At 36.5% G+C, this 16,924-nt stretch overlaps 2 protein-coding genes across 8 annotated transcripts in view; one reads left to right on the top strand and one right to left on the bottom strand.

Moving 5' to 3' along the window:
• METTL15 (methyltransferase like 15) overlaps window positions 1-14,235 on the bottom strand; it is a 247,936-nt gene extending 233,701 nt beyond the window's left edge. For 3 of the 6 annotated variants that reach the window (XM_042957669.1, XM_015544864.2, XM_042957670.1), the window contains exons 1-3: window positions 14,058-14,151; window positions 12,019-12,227; window positions 8,266-8,552 (exon numbers count right to left, since the gene is read on the bottom strand). In XM_042957669.1, coding sequence (XP_042813603.1) covers window positions 8,266-8,535 — 270 coding nt within the window. In that variant the 5' untranslated portion in view covers window positions 8,536-8,552; window positions 12,019-12,227; window positions 14,058-14,151. The other 3 variants (XM_042957668.1, XM_042957667.1, XM_042957666.1) reach the window with 3 other exon arrangements.
• Window positions 14,236-14,321: 86 nt separating this feature from the next.
• Window positions 14,322-16,924, top strand: part of KIF18A (kinesin family member 18A) — an 80,040-nt gene continuing 77,437 nt past the window's right edge. The window contains exons 1-2 of one of the 2 annotated variants that reach the window (XM_007098465.3): window positions 14,322-14,426; window positions 14,945-15,057. The gene's annotated coding sequence lies outside the window, so the exon portion shown is untranslated. Of the gene's footprint in view, window positions 14,427-14,495; window positions 14,567-14,944; window positions 15,058-16,924 lie in introns of those variants that run through there. The other variant, XM_042959292.1, reaches the window with a different exon arrangement.

Here is a 16,924-nt window from a genome sequence, read left to right as displayed (position 1 = left end):
CTCTTTGTTAGCATTCTGTTGAGGATTTTAGTGTCCATGTTTATAAGGGATTTGGGGCTATAGTTTTCTTGTAGTGTCTTTGGTATAAGATAATTCTGGCCTCATAAAATGAGTTAGGAAGTATTCCCTCCTCTTCAACGTGTTTGGAAAAGCCTGAGGTGCTATTAATTATTCTTTAAACATTTGTAGAATTCACCAGTGAAGTCATCAGGTCCAGGGCTTTTCTTTGTCAATAGATTTTCTTATTAGTGATTTAATATCCTGAATAGTAATAGGTCTATCCTTATTTTCTATTTCTTCATGGTTCAGTAGGTTTGGTAGGTTTGTTTTGTTGTTTTTTTGTTGTTTTGTTTTTTAAGCAGGCTTCACACCCAGCAAGGAACCTAACACAGGGCCCTAACCCATGACCCCAAAATCAATACCCGAGCTGAGATCAAGAATCAGACGCTCAGCCGATACACTTAGGTGCCCCTAGTCTTGGTAGGTTTTGTGTTTCTACGAATTTGTCTAGTTTCACCTAGGTTATCCAATTTGTTGGCATACAACTGTTCATAGTGCTTTCATATAATCCTATTTCTGCAAAATTGGTAGTAATTGTCCCCATTTTCAGTCTCGTAATTTGGGCCATCTCTTTCTTTTTTAATTGTCCCTCTAGCTAAGATTGTCAATTGTGCTGATCTCTTCAATCTGGCTTCACTGATTTTCTTTATTGGTTTTCTATTTCCTATATCATTTAACAGTGCTCTAATCTTTAATTTCTTTCCCTCGGCTAACTTTGGATTTATTTATTCTTTTTATTTAGTTCCTTAAGTTATAAACTTAGATTGTTGATTTGAGATCTTAACTGAAGTATAGTTGACATATAATATTACTTTGAGGTGTACAGCAGCAATTCAACATTTATATACATTACAAAATGTGCTTATATACATTATGGAAGACTTGGCACCTTTCTTGATTTTTAATGTAAGCAATTTATAAATTTCTCCCTTAGCACAAATTTCACTGTGTCCCATAAATTTTAGTATGTTGTATTTTTTTTCATTCCTAAGTATTTCCTAATTTCCCTTGTGACTTCTTTGATCTTCTTTGACTTCTTAGTTGTTTAGGAGTATGTTGTTTAATTTCCATAAATTCATGAATTTTCCAGTTACCATATGTTCTATCCCAGAAAATGTCCCACGTGCACTTGAGACAAACGTGTATGCTATTTTTGGGTAGAGTGTTCTGTATACATCTGTTAAGCCTAGTAAGTTTATTGTGTTAAAGCCTCTACTTCTTTATTAATATTTGTTCTCGTTATTGGAGAGGCTATTTTGAGTGAGGTATTAAAATCTCTAACTATTATCATAGCACTATTTCTCCCTTTAATTCTGTCAGGTTTGGGGGCACCTGAGTGGCTCAGTCAGTTGAACTCTTGATTTCGGCTCAGTCATGATCCCAGGGTCATGGGACTGAGTCCATGTCAGGCTCCATGGTAAGCATGGAACTTGCTTGGGATTCTCTCTGGCCCCTCACCCCCACTCTGTCTCTCAAAAATAAAAATAAAAATAAAAATAAAAGTAAAAATAAAAATTCTGTCAGGTTTTGCTTCATATAATTTGATGGCCTGGCACTAGGCACATGAATATTTATTAATATATAGTGTCCTTTTTAATCTAATTAAAAATTCTCTTACCACCTCAATTTAACTACAAATTAAGCTGAGGGGCACCTAAGTGACTCAGTGAGTTAAGTGTCCAAATCTTGGTTTCAACTCAGGTCATGATCTCACAGTGATGGGACTGAGCCCCACATCAGGCTCCGCATGGAGCATGAAGCCTACTTAGAATTCTCCCCCACCCCTGCCCTCTAGCCCCCTTGCATACACTTTCTCTCTAAAATAAAATAAAAATAAATAAAATAAATTTTTAAAAAATTAAGATTTCAGGAACACTGTTTAAAAAAATTTACATTTTATAAATTATAAATTATAATTTACCTTTGTGAATCCAAATTATGCAAACAAAAAAAATTTTTTTTAATTAAAAAAAAAGTGGGGGAGGCACCTGGGTGGTCAGCCAGTTAAGTGTCTAACTTCAGCTCAAGTCATAATCTCACCGCAGTTTGTGAGTTCAGGCCCCACACTGGGCTCTGTGCTGACAGCTAGCAGGCTGGAGTCAGCTTCAGATCTTGTGTCTCCCTCTCTCTCTGCCCCTCCCCTACTTTTGCTCTGTCTCTCTTTCTCAAAACTAAATAAACATTTAAAAAAATTTTTGAAATTATGCAAAAAAAAAAAAAAAAAAAGACACGGATGTTGATTTTGAAGTTTTGCACTCAACAAAATGCCTCTGTTCCGTAACTGACTCTGTCACAACTAAATTATATAAACAAATTTACACTATGTAATGCTGTTTTTATCTGTCTTATGTTTGGGATTATTTATTAGAGAGAAAAAAGAACTCTGTTGTTAAAAAATGTATGAAAAACAATATTCTTTGGCTATACCATGGTACTTCCTAGGGCAGAGAAACATAAAACAAAGGTTTTAACTAGGGAACATCAAATGAACAAAGACAAAAGAACTCTACAGACCATACTGATTTTCAGAAACGTAAGGCAAAAATTCTGCCATTATATAATTCACAGATATCTCATGGCATCATGAGAATCATACCTGGTATTGGTCATACCAGCTGAAGAGCACCAGCTATTCATATTTCTCCCTAAGGCTACAATCAGTGACATTAGGTTGGTAGGCTGAAATGGCCTATAATAGGAATACATATATCATGAAAATCTGTAAACAAAATAAATCAAGGTTTTTTGTTTTTGGTTTTTTTTTAACGTTTATTTATTTTTGAGACAGAGAGAGACAGAGCATGAACAGGGGAGGGTCAGAGAGAGAGGGAGACACAGAATCCAAAACAGGCTCCAGGCTCTGAGCTGTCAGCACAGAGCCCAATGTGGGGCTCGAACTCATGGACTGTGAGATCATGACCTGAGCCGAAGTCGGACACTTAACCAACTGAGCCACCCAGGCGCCCCTTGTTTTTGTTTTTAAAGCTACACCACACCCTGACTCTCAGACCAGGCACTAAATATTTACCAGTGTAACACTGGAAGTATCACACTGCAGAAAGTATTCTGATGCAAAGTTCACTTAATTAGCTACCTCATTTTTTAAGATAGAAACATTATTTTTTTCAAATAATTGGTAGAATGCAATGTAAAATAAAAATTTACTTCAAAGAAACCTATACTTTAAAAAATATGGGAGAGGCACCTGGGTGGCTCAGTCGGTTAAGCGTCCGACTTCGGCTCAAGTCATGATCTTGCGGTCCATGAGTTGAAGCCCCGCATCAGGCTCTGTACTGACAGCTCAGAGCCTGGAGCCTGTTTCAGCTTCTGTGTCTCCCTCTCTCTCTCTGCCCCTCCCCTGCTCACACTCTCTCTGTCTCTGAAAAATGAATAAACCTTAAAAAAATTTAAAAAAATATATGGGAGAGGAAGCACTACATTTTGACAGTCCATTCCATCTGAAATTTTAATAGTCCTTCCTAAAAAAAAAAAAAAAAAAAGGCAACTCCCTACAGGAGCTATGGTACTGGTCCTGTCTCTCAGAAAAGTTCCTTTTTAAATAATTTGAGGTCAAACAAAATAAACTCCTCCTCTCTGTGACCAATCAGCCTTCAATTGTTTAAGACAGCAAACATATAGTCTCAGGATTTTCTCTTTGATGTTTACTCTACATTAAAGATTATAAAGATTTTCAAGTAAAATATTGCTCCTGATCTTAAGAAAAATCCATTATACAGGGAATAATGAATCTTTTTATAAAGAAAATTATCATAACTGGTACCGGGACAACTTCAGTAAATCTAGTAATTATGAAATTAATATTAAATGTTAGAATATCAAAATAGCAAGATAATGATTTCGAGTACATATAAAACCAACCTTACAATCTTACTCTGATATTTATCATAATTGATTTTGCATCAGTTTAGATATCAGCTCATTTTCTCGGTCCTTGTATCTACTCCCTCACCAGGGACTAGGCCTGTCACACTGAAGTTGGAATGATATAAAGTCTTGAGCCCAAGAAGCAACCTTAGTACCCAAGGGACATTCTTTTTATTTGTGCCTCTCATCTGTCCTTCAATTTGACTTTTACTCATTCACTTAAAATATCATTATAAAACCCACCATGTTGTAGGCCTGTGCCAGGCACTGAAGATATAATGGAAAAAAAAAAACAAAAAAACACACCTATGACTTCATAGAGGACAGTCTGTTAGGAGAAATGTCCACTGAACAAATATGTCATTAAAAAATTATAATTATAAATTATTATTAATGCTATGAAAGAAAAACATATGACTCAATGAATGTATAACAGGAAGACCTGCCACCTCTGGAGCCTTAGAAAAAATTTGCCTGATAAAGTGAAATTTGACTCAAGACCAGAAATATGACAATAAGGAGAGTTCAATAGTGCAAAGGAAACTACTTTTTCCAATTCCAGACATATTGGTTTCACCTTTCCTGAACTTTTGTTTCCACCTTTGTTATCTCTTGGTATTTTTTTCCTGAGTTTTATTGTATCTAGCTAGCTACCAGCTCTGACCCTTACTATCCCCCCTAATAATAACAGCTAATGTTTATTGAGTTCATACTACTTGGAAGATATCATTATAAGCAATTTACATATGTGAACTCACCTAATCCTTACAGTGACCAGGTGGTACGTCACATTTCCCCATTTTACAGATGAAGAATCTGAGGCACAGTCATGATTAGCTACCTGCCCAAAATTACACAGCTACTGGTACTAGTCCTTGCATGTCCATCACCTGCCTCATAACCTATCACTCTCACAGAAACCCCAAGGCACCAAACTAAACTGGCACTACTACTAGGAAAAAAATAAATATCAAGTCTCCTATATCCTCCAAATTGCTACCATCTTCAACTAGGCAGGGTCATGCTTTTTCTCCACTTTTCAGAAATTAGGAATGAAAAACTGACCACAGTAGCCAACACTAAACCATCTCCAGAAGCAAGAAAAAATTTTTAGAATAATATATTCTTACAAAAAGTTATTCCCCCAGAATATGAAATGGAAACTTGCCAAGGAGAAAGAATTATAATTTATTCAATCCCTTCTATACCTCCCAAAGGAAGAACTTTTTTTTTCTTTTAATCCAAATTTATATTTTGCATGTATTTGCAATAGTAATATAAATTAATAACAGTAAATTGGTTATGATATAGAACAAATTCCCCCAAATTAGCTTGAAGTAAGCAACTTTTAAATGTTACAGAAAAAAAAATTACTATTAAATGAACAAGGCCTCATTGAAAACTATATTTAGATATTTTTAAGGTTCCTGTTATGATCAAAACTTTCATTTGTTAATTCACCATTGAAGGTGATGTGAAAAACAATAATTATGTGGGTGATTGATACAAGTGAGTGTATGACTCATAGTTTGCAAAAGAAAATGATTTGGGGGAAAAGGCTCAGGAAGAAAGAAGCAAATAATGGATTCTGGAAGAAATGAAGACCTTTCCTGTCCAAGAACTGTCACCAGTTCTTTATTACTTGAAGATTAAGGGAATAGTGAATAAAGCTGTCTGCCAGACAGCAGAAAAGGTAAGAAATAACGTTGTCTCTAAATGTACCTCGCATGAAAATTTTCAAATATAACATTCATAAAATTAAACTTTCTATAAAAAGTTACCAGAAAACCCAACTCAAATCAGAACAATGGAAATGTCAAAATAAACCAACATTACATTTGTCAGGAACCTGAACAAATGAAACAGCAAGATAGGTCAAGTTGTAAAATTGTCTCATTTTATTCCACTTGGTTTTAGAACAAAGGCAGATCCAATACCGATTTAGTAGGAGACTTTGTGGGGTTTATTTTTGTTTGGCTATTTTTCTACTTTAGTTATTACAAAATAAATATTTAGTTGTTACTAAGTTTCAGCGAATTTATACAACGAGCTTTAGTTTCTGGTTCCAGAGGTCAAATTCAAGCCACTAAATTCAGTTCCACTTTTTTACTAACTGCCCCTTCCCTCTCCTATAGATCTCAAATATATCATATGTATTTACATGTACTTTTTCTTAGACTCACATTAAGGTATGGGTATTAATTGCTATTCCTGCATTATGAATCTTTACAGAAAATGAAGAGAATTTCACTTTAAGTCATATTTAACAGGAAGTTTGATCCAATTTTTTAATTTATATTTTCATGTATACTTTAGAGTCCCTACTATATGACAGCATTGACCTAGATGCTTTATACACATAATCTCATCTAAGAATACTGGATTTACCTTGTTATATATATACTGCCTAAGGATAAGGTAAATGAATATTTTTGTGGTAAAGCAACCTAAGTCATATTAATGACGGCTTTCACATGAGCAACATCCACCCATTCCAGCATACCTTATGTGTATAGCTTAGAACTTAGTTCATGAAAACTATCTGATGTAACTTGAACATGTCTCAAAAAAAAAAAAAAAAAAAAAAGAGCTGTGCATGTGAATGTATGTACACACTTGTGTGTTAGATGACGGATTCAAACCTAGGAAGTCCAATTATAGAATCTTTGCTCTTAACCATTAAGCCACTATATCCTGGAAAAGAACCAAGGTGTGACTTTTAAACGTACATAACTGATTTAGGGAATAATAACTTTTAAAATAAGAGATCATATTTCTGAAGTCAGTAAGCTAAGTATCAGCATTAGGTTATAAGAACACATCTGATGAAAATTTACTATGACAAAAGGGTTTTTTTTTTTTCTCTCTCTTGTGAATGAGCTTAATTTCCAGAAATTCTAGCTTTATCATATTGGATATTATATTACCTAACATTTTTGTGATCTCTTTATAGAGTTTAAAGCATTTTTGTATCTAAAACCTTATATAATCCTGCCAGCAACACTATAAATAAGTCAAGTATGATGGTTAATTTTATGTCAACTTTGCTGGGCCATAATACCCAGACATTTGGCCAAACATTATTATTCGGGATGTTTCTGTCAAGGTTTTTTTGGGGGGAGTGAGATTAAATTTTAAATTACTGGACTGAGTAAAGCAGATTACTCTCCATAATGTGGGTGGTCCCATCCAATTAGTGAAAAGCCTTAATAGAACAAAGACTGACATCCTGAAAACAAGAATTCTGCCGGCAAATTGCAGACTCAATTTGGACTCAGATTTTTTACTTGGGTCTCCAGCCTGTCAGCCTACTGTACACATTTTGGACTTACCAATCCTCTTTAACTGAGATTCAATTCCTCAAAATCAATCATTCAATCTCTTTTCCACCTCACGCATGTGTGTGCACACACATATGTACTCACATACATGCACATGTACGTACACATATACATGCATGCACACAAACACACACATCCTGTTGGTCCTATTTCTCTGGAGAACTCTAAATCAAAAAGCAGGGTAGTTGAAAAGTCTAACAAAACAAGAAAACAGGAATTCATATCCTTATCTTTGTCTATAGTCATTCTTAAAAAGATAGTAAAATTCTCAAGCTATGCTAGAATTGTTTTCATACCCAAACCACTCAGCCAATGTAATGTTCTTTTTCTTTTAAAACAGTTACTTGACAAAACTAATCAACTCCGTAAAACAGTATGGCAGATCCTCAATGAGTTAAGCATAGAATATCATATGACCCATCAATTCCACTCCTAGGTATATACCTGAGTGAAAACATATGTCCCTACAAAAACTTGTACGTGAATGTTCATAACAGCATTATTCACAGTAGCCAAAAAGTGGACACACAAATGCCATCAATTAGTGAATGGATAAAAAGGATGTGGTATATCCATAAATGCAATGTTGTTCAGGGAAAAAAGAAATCAAGTACAGGCACATGCTATAACATGGATGAATCTCGAAAACATGCTAAATAATACAAAGCAAATGCAAAGGGCCACATATAATATGAATCCATTTATATAAGATTTCCAGATTAGGCAACTCCATACAGACAATAATAGATTAGTAGTTGTCAGGAGCAAAAGGAAGGGGGTCAATGCGGAGTGAATGCTAATGGATATGGGAATCCCTATTGAAGTGATGAAAATGTTCCTGAATTAGATAGTGATGATTGTACCACCTTGTGTATATACTAAAATCCACTGAATAATATGCTTTAAAATAGTGAATATTAAGATAAGTGAATATCTCAATTTTCAAAGTGTTAAAAATTTTAAAAACTAATCAACTTACCTGGCCTTTTTGTGGTGCCAAACAACGAACAACTTCATCCACCATTACTGGGATATGTAATTTAGTCATAGCTTCAAAATCTCCATTTTGAGATCTATGTAACTCCTGAGCTCCAGTTTGATCTGTTTGCTCCTGGGCTTCATATTCATTACATCTTTCTGTTGTAGCATGTATTTTTTTTGGCCAGATACCTAAATTAAATATGCCAGATTCCAACCAGCATGATAGAAATTCTTTATAGATTTTACAAAAATATGGGTATCGAAGCATCTTGTAGGTCAACCAATCTAGAAAAAATTAAAAATATCATGATTGTTGGATTTTTAAAATATGTAATTTTGTATAACTTTTTAAAATGGCCTGGTAAGCTTCTAAAACCATTAACATGTTAATTATTAGAAATGTAAAAACTGTTTATTAAGTCATCATTTTTCTGAAATATACTTTTTTTTAATGATTATTTATTTTTGAGAGAGAGAGAGAGAGAGAGAGCGAGCACAAGTGATGCAGGGGTAGAGAGAGGGGGAGACACAGAATCCAAAGCAGGCTCCAGGCTCTGAGCTGTCAGCACAGAGCCCGACACGGGGCTCAAACTGATGAACCATGAGATCATGACCTGAGCCTAAGTTGGGCACTTAACTGACTGAGCCACCTAGGCACCACAGAAATATACTTTTCTAATTTTAATTAAGAGTAAAGAACGGATTCAGTGCATTAGAAATGTTTATTTGAAAAAACTATCTGGATGATTGAAGGGATTATAAATATTATCCTATTTTAGGTTCAGGTAGTCTTTCATTTCAAGCTCTTCTATTTGTTTTTTCTCATAATGCTAAATCTTCATCTTTAATTTAACTTTGAGGAACTGTCCCTGGAAAAAGCTACATATGTTTATCTAAAAAGAAAGAAAGGTAAAACTGTCTGTGAAAATCTTGCAGACTTGTTATGAATATGCTCTGACAAGATTGTCTCAGATGGCCTATATCAGCGAAGCATGTTTCAATTTAAATTATAACTTTACAGGGGCACCTGGGTGGCTCGGTCAGTTAAGCACCTGACTCTTGATTTCAGCTCAGGTCATGATCTCACAGTTGTGAGATCGAGCCCTGTTTCAGGCTCTGCACACACAGCGCAGAGCCCGCTTGGGATTCTCTCTCTCCCTTTCCCTCTGCCCCTACCCTGCTTGCTTGCTCTGTGTTTCTCAAAAGTAAACAAATAAACACTTAAAAAAAAAAAAAAAGCTTAGGAAATCTATAAAAATAAATAAATTTTAACCTTATAAACACTCAGCTGAGCCTACCTTGGCATTTCGTATTCACCTTTGTTTTAACTGTCTGTCCTTGCCCCCAAAAAACAAGAAAATAAAGATTAAGTTCCTTAACTTTCTCACACTTGTTCCTTGTTATTCTGCAATCTGTAACTCTTAAATGCAGAGGAAAAAAGTATGTAAATATATTAACGGAAAACGTTTTAAAAACATTATGCTTTTTATACAGGTTGTAAGCAATGTTTTTAATACTATTATAGTAAATGCAGAGTTAACACTGTTTTTTAGTCCTCATAGATTAGGAGTTATTTAAAAATAAGATAACACCTTTTTATCTACAAAAGCAGATGCACACTCAGTGCTTAGTGTTTTCTGAAAAAAAAAAAGTGAATGGATGGATAATTCTACAGAATTAATATTTTTAACAAAACTTGCTTTAGGAAATTTTGCCTGCCTGACAGACCCTACCAAAAACCACATTCTCAAAATACTTCGACACATAAATATCCACCTCCAAAAAAGAAAAAGAAACATAAATATCTTGTTTAAATATGCCTTCCCTTCCTTTTGCAACAGAAAATGAAAAATGATGTTGAAAAGTTGACCACACATAATGACTAGAAAAGAAATACATTTATATTATGTAAATATAGTATCAACAAGATGTTACCTTAAAAATACGCCAACTTTACCTAAGGCATAATCCACAGAATTTTGTAGCAAACGTGACACAGGAAAAATATTGGGGGAGGGGGGGGAATGTTTTAAGTAAAGTTTTCAATGTTCACCAGTTTCAAATTAGTCAAATTATTAATTATGCCTCATTTGTTTCTGAAAAGTTATACAGGGGCACCTGGGTGACTCGGTTTAGCATCCAACTATGGCTCAAGTGGATGGTGGGTTGTGTCCCAGGTAGGGCTTTGTGCTGACAGTGTGGGGTCTGCTTCAGAGTTCCTGTTTCCCTCTCTCTCTGCCCCTCCCCCACGCATGTGCACAGCAAGGGTTCTCTCTCTCAAAAATAAACATTAAAAAAAAAAAAAAATTTAAAAAAATAAAAAAAGAAGGCTTATACAAAGTAAACCCTACTACCCTCAAAACCTAGTGTTTCTAACATTTTTCAAAATAGAGGCTAACATTTATTAAGCACTTACTAAATACCACTAAACTCATTCTATCCTTACAACTCTTAGAGATAGACAGTATACTTATTTCTATTTTACAGATGAGAAAAACAGAGAAGTAATTTGCCAAAAGGTCACATACCTAGAAAGCCATAAAGCTAGAACTGTAACTCCAGCATTCTATCCCAAGCCTTTAATCTTAGCTTCTATGTTACAAACATAGCCCACTAGCTCCATTTAATGCACCCATGTAATTGCATGGCACTTTAATTATACTGACTGTATATTTGTTGTATCTCATGGGTTACTTTTTCTGTAAAGAGCCAATATCCTATTGCTTAATCCTATATCCATATGTTTATATTTAAATATATACCTAGATAAATGTATGATGTATATTTAAATAGACAGATATACATACATCTATACATCTCTATAATATTCCAGTACAGGAATCAGAACCGCACAGGAAGTGCGCACAGAACCGCAAGTAGAATAGAAAAAAAAGCTTCCTTTGCCAACCGTTAATTCTTTTCTTTTTGCATTCAATTTATACGTATTTACTCAACTATGTTTCAAGTACAAAGCCTGAAGATTTTATTATGCAGCAATTGGCTACTAACGTGGGTTAACATGGAGAAAGGACCTCAAATAATCTTCCTCTTTGGTGGTTTCCTTGACTATCTCCCAAGAATGGAAGGGGACAAGCTCTAAAGGAGGATGTTCTTTCCTTTCCGCAGCCCAGTGTCCTACCAGATAACTCAGAGCGCTCAAGCAGTTGGCTATGAACCAAACACCCTACAGGATTTAAGGTCCTTTAAAAGTTTCCTCTGGTCACAGGAAGGAAGCGGAGAGACGGGAAACCGGCTGCTTGAGCCAACTCTGGTTTCCTAGGTAAGTCTTTTAGCTTTACCAGCAAAGTTCAGTTTCAGCTGTTGAAAGCAGGGAATTGGCCAGGTTACTCTTTAATTGTGGGTACAGAAGTGAGGGATACCTTTGAAAACTACTTCCTCAACGGTGCCGTTACCATCTTAGCACTCAGCTTTCCCAGTGGAGAAAAACGTTCGAAAACTTAATTCCTAAGGCCAAAAACCCAGCCTGGAGGCTGGCAGCCGAAAGGAGAGAAACTGAAAGAGGTTCTAAAGTTCAGGAAGAATGCATCCTTTTGCCTAAGAATTATACTCGGAGGAGGGAAAACTGTTCACAAACTTCTGAACTCAGGATGAGTGAGTGTTTAGGAGGGAAAGCGGGAGCAGGGGCGTGTTTCCTTTTGTCCTGGGCGAATTCAGCGACCTCTGGAAGTTCCCCCAAAGGCTTGGGGTGAGCTCCAAGAGAGCTCCCGGGACTCGGCCACCTTCTCCTCACCTGAGGCACGAAGAATTCACTGTTGGCTTCTAACTCGGGCCAGCGACGACCACTACTACGGTGCCAGAGAACACGAGTTGGCGCACGTCTAGGTCCCAGCCTTGGGGGAAACTTGCAAGGACGGACAGATCTGGTCCACGTCCGCCCCAGCAACCGAAAACCGTCCGCCTTTCGTTCCGCTCTTTTCAGGCCCCAGCTGACAAAGGGTCCTGCAGGCACGAGGGGGTTCAAATAGCGTTCCTGAAGAGGGGGCGGAAATAAGAACCTACCACTGCCAGGTTTAAATTTACTTTTACTTTTTTTTTTTTTAATGTCTGAATCAACTTTAAACCTAACTCCATTTTATTCTTAACTCCACTCTATTCCGTTTACTATGAGCCTCTGTTAAATTTCCGTGTTCTATTGTAACACATTATACTCCCAATTTCTAACAAAAGGTGGGAATTTCTGTCTCCTTTAGTCCTATGTTTTTATGGTTTCGGTTCTTTTTCCTTCATTTCGTTACAAAATACACTAGTCTCATACTTTGTTTTATTTCTTGATGTCTTGCCAAACAGAAGCCAACTGGCAGAGTGATGGCATTTATTGTAACATTAAAGTTTCTTTGCTTTGACTACACAATACTTTAAGAATATAGACCTCATCATCTAAATGTGCTAAATGGCAACTGTAAGGCAGAATTTAAAGTTAAATGTAAAATAAGCACTTAGATTAGGTGTGGAAACACCTGTTAGCAAGGCTTACAATGTGGTGTCGAAATAAATGAAATCTAAAACACTTCTTATTCACCAATAATGAACGCAATTTTACAAGAAATTGGTTTTAAAATACCTATTTTCAGAATAGATTAAGTATCTTAAGATCACTTAACCTAGAAATTATTTCTGAGACAAATGCCTCATTTCTGAATTGGCTGGTTTGTACAGTTAAATTTCCTTTAGGGATCTTCTGAAAACTTGTTTTTGTTTTTGTTTTTTAAGTAAAATAAATTGTGCCTGTATCTCATGGGCTATTTTGAGAGTGAAATAAAATAACATATATAGGGTTAACAAAATGCCTGGGACATCAAGTACTATAGAGTGAGTACATATTTGAAATAAAATAAAAAGACTTCTCAATTTTATTACCAAACCCAGCACCACACAAGTAACTATTGTGTTAGCTAACATATATGTAATATAGCCAGCAATTAATATCTTTATTGATGCACTATCCAGAGTTCAGAAACAATCATATAACATGCATCATATACAATACACTGTGCTTCTGATTTTCTTCAAAAGGAAATAAGTGTCCATAATGTAGAAGTTTTCATAATTGTTTCACTTATAATATTCTGCAATGTGTTGTGCCATCCTATTTATTATGGTGATAAGCTCCATATAAGAATATAAGCTCCAAGAAGGCAGGGAGTTTTTATTTATGCTATTATGTCCCTAAAGTCTACAATCAGTAATTGCAGAATGGATACAATAATGTTAATATAAAGAATAACAATGACATTCAGATCATGCTATTGAAAATATCCTGACAAATAAAATGGACTTATCTTAGCAAACATATTTCCCTTTTTTCCTGGTATTTTTTTTTCTTTTAAACCGTACATTTTGAAATAATATCTACAATCTAGGACTTTAAAAAACACTGCATCCAAAAATGAACTAAGCCAATAAATTTAAATGGATTTATTTTGTAAAGTCCTCATCCGAAAGGAATGTCAAAAACACCAAATAGTTTCAGTCAGCAATAAAGGGAGTAGGCCTGGGAGTCCTGAGAAATGAAGCCTAGGGCCTCAAACCTAAAGCTCTGGACTTTCAATTAATTGAGGCGAATTGACCCCAGTTCGGTTTAAGTGAAAGTGGCTGAAAGGAACAGGTCCCTACACCTTCCAGAGCATGGGACCTGTGCCTTGGAGGCCTCACTACTCAATAGAGAAAAGAAGATAAACATTCAGAATCCATTAACCCACACCCAACAGGCTCCGCCTCTCCCCCAGCAGACGGCACAAGCCAACCCCTGCCCGCTCCCGTCTCACTCACACCCTGAACCCAAGGACCGGGCCCTGCGCCCGCGGCTCTTGAAGTGATCTGAGGATCCCAGGTGGCTACCTCCCACCTGCAGCTGCGGTCTAGCCCCGCCCACCTCGGCCAACGCCTCCGGAAACAGCCGTGCGCGTTGCCCTGGCGACGCGCAGCAAGGCCGGTTCCACAGAGCCGCGCGGCTGAGACTACTGGCGCCAAGCTACCACGCGCCACGGCAACGTCCGACGTGATTGCGTCACGAAGTCGGCAGCCAATGAAACGAGGTGCTGGAAAAGCTGGATTGGGTTTGAATCTTGTTGCCGAGTTTGAATCGCGGGGAGGCGGACATCGAAGTGAAGTGTCGCGGTAACCTTTGGTGGACCAGAGGTGAGTGAGAGGCACGTGAGGAGAAACTTCTCGTCTCGGGAACGCTTCTTTTGATGGCCTATCTCGCTGGAAACGGAAGGCTCCTGCGGCCGCCTGAGGAGAAGACGGGATGGGCTTGTTGACAAACGTCGAAGGATTGAGTAGGGGGTGGGGGGGGTAGGGGAGGTGGGCGTAGGGGGCGGGTAGTTAGCGTCCCCGGGGAGAAAGTGAAAGGAAGAGGAACTCGAGTCCCAGCTAGAGCAGGGCTCTACCTGATCGGGAGCCCTTCACTGCTCCACAGGAAGGGCAAAAATCTCCTGCCTTAAATTCTGAGAAAGTCGGAAGTTTTAAAGGGCATCCTGGCTCTTTCCCTAGACTGGCAGAGCACTTTAATTGCCTTGCACCTTACAGTGTAAAGTTCGTTCCGGACTCCAAATTCAGAATGTTTTGTTTAAGATACAGTTGTAAATGTGACTCTGAGCTTAACTATGTAATGAGGAATTTTGGTTTTCCAACTTACAAACTTTTTGTCCTGCAAGGTCCTGGTGTTAACGTGGCAAAGGTCAGTCGGGAACCTCCTCTGAGTCTCAGTTGTAGCGTCAAGATGAGACCTGCCAGCACTGTGTAACGGGATTGCCAAGAATCAGATGAGGTATGGAAGCGATACCACTTGGCAAAGTGCTTTGCAAATGAATCAGAACTCCTTTTACCCTCTGTTCTTAGTTTATGCAAGACTTTTAGCAGCTTACTAGGCATTCAGTTACAGAGAGATCAAGGCTAACTGCTGTTTATGAAAAGAGTTTATTTGTCCAGAGTTGAGTAATTTTGTATAATACATACTTTAGGTTATTTACTATGAACTATGGAGTAGACTGTGTTAAGCATTCTACAGGGTTTAGTTGGTAGCGTTATTCCACCACACTCAGGCCCTCTGGGAAGTATTTATGAACTTTGGTGCTAGAAAATATCAGATCCAAAGACTAGATAGTGCTTGTTAATAAGTTTCCGTTACATTGTAAGAATTGACTTTTTCAGTAAACAAAGATTATCTGCCTTTAACGGTAGTAATTAATCTCTTCTGTTACTGAGCAAGTATATAGAAGTACATAAAATTTTCACTTTAAAAGTGCATCTTGTCAATATCCATTGATAGCCTGAATCAATTAAAGTACACAATAAAGTCACTTTTATGGTAACTCCATGAAATCTAGGAGGAAAAAATAGCCCAGATATTAGTGCCACCCTTAAACTCCGTTTGAAATTTTTGTTCCTCCCTGATGTTTTTAAGTTAGTAGAAGCACTGGCTCTAACACTAAAGTTATTTCCAGAGAGGTGTAAGCTGCATAGAGACTATAAATGATATTGTGAAGGATAGTTCCTGCTCCTAAAAAATGTTTGTTGAACCTGAATCTAATTCAGATTTGAGTTTGAATATAAGAAATCATTTATAACTGTATAACTCCACACTCAAGATAATTTGAGCAGCATTTCTGTTCCTTTGTTTGAAAATGTTCTGTTGTTATTCCAGTAGAGTGTAATCATTAGGGACATGGGCTTTGGATTTAGACATGAGTCTACATTCTGGCTTCTCATTTACTAGCTATGTCATCTTGGAAAAATTACTTGTCCTAAATTAAGTCTCTGTTTTTGTAAAATGGAGACTATTGTAGAGTATGCCTTATATGATTATTTTAAGGATTGAATAAGATGATGAATATTAAATGTTTACCATACCATATGTATGTCTGACATACATAACATGCTCAAATGATAATCATTGTTCATTAATAGTAGTTATCACTTTACTGATCTAATTTAAGAGTTCTCAATAGTATATTTGCTGAGAATAGATGCTGTTGGATATCCCACAAGCAGAAAGAAATCACACACTTTTGGTTTTATTTCAGTATTCATTCAAGAGCTCCTATGCTACGCCCTGAGGTTTCTATCAAAAATAGGCAAATATATATTTTTATTCTCTCTGAGAAAATTTCTAGAGATTAAATATTTACAACTGAAAGAGTAGTGATTTAAATACTTTGACTTCATATCCAGTTAGTCTGAGTTCAAATCTCATGTCTTGTGCTTCCAAGTTAACTTTAGCCAGTTAACTTAATCTCTCTATATTATATTTTTCCTATGATAATAATACCTATATTATAAGATTGTTACGGGGATTAAATGAGAAGTATGTAAGTTGCTTAGCAATTTCTATTTGTATACTAAGAGCTCAATAGAAAATATTCCATAAATACAATGTTATTAAATGCAAGATTGTGCTTAAGGTAAATTTTAGTACTTTCTCCTTTGGTTTGTTTTTGAAATAAAAATAATTAGTCTTGTTTAAGATCCAAATTCTACAAAAGAATATACAGTAGAAAGTAAGCCTGCCTGTCACCCAGACCTTCATATTTCCCCACCATGGGGCAACTGGTGTTACCAATTCCTTGTGTTGTCTTCCTGAGACAGCCCATGCATATACAAATATGTATGTTTCTAAAAATTCAAATGGTTACATG

This window comes from Panthera tigris, chromosome D1 (assembly GCF_018350195.1).
Source record: "Panthera tigris isolate Pti1 chromosome D1, P.tigris_Pti1_mat1.1, whole genome shotgun sequence".
In the NCBI taxonomy this organism is placed as follows: domain Eukaryota; kingdom Metazoa; phylum Chordata; class Mammalia; order Carnivora; family Felidae; genus Panthera; species Panthera tigris.
Note: the sequence above shows the minus strand (reverse complement) of the source record. Positions and strands in the feature narration are given on the sequence as shown.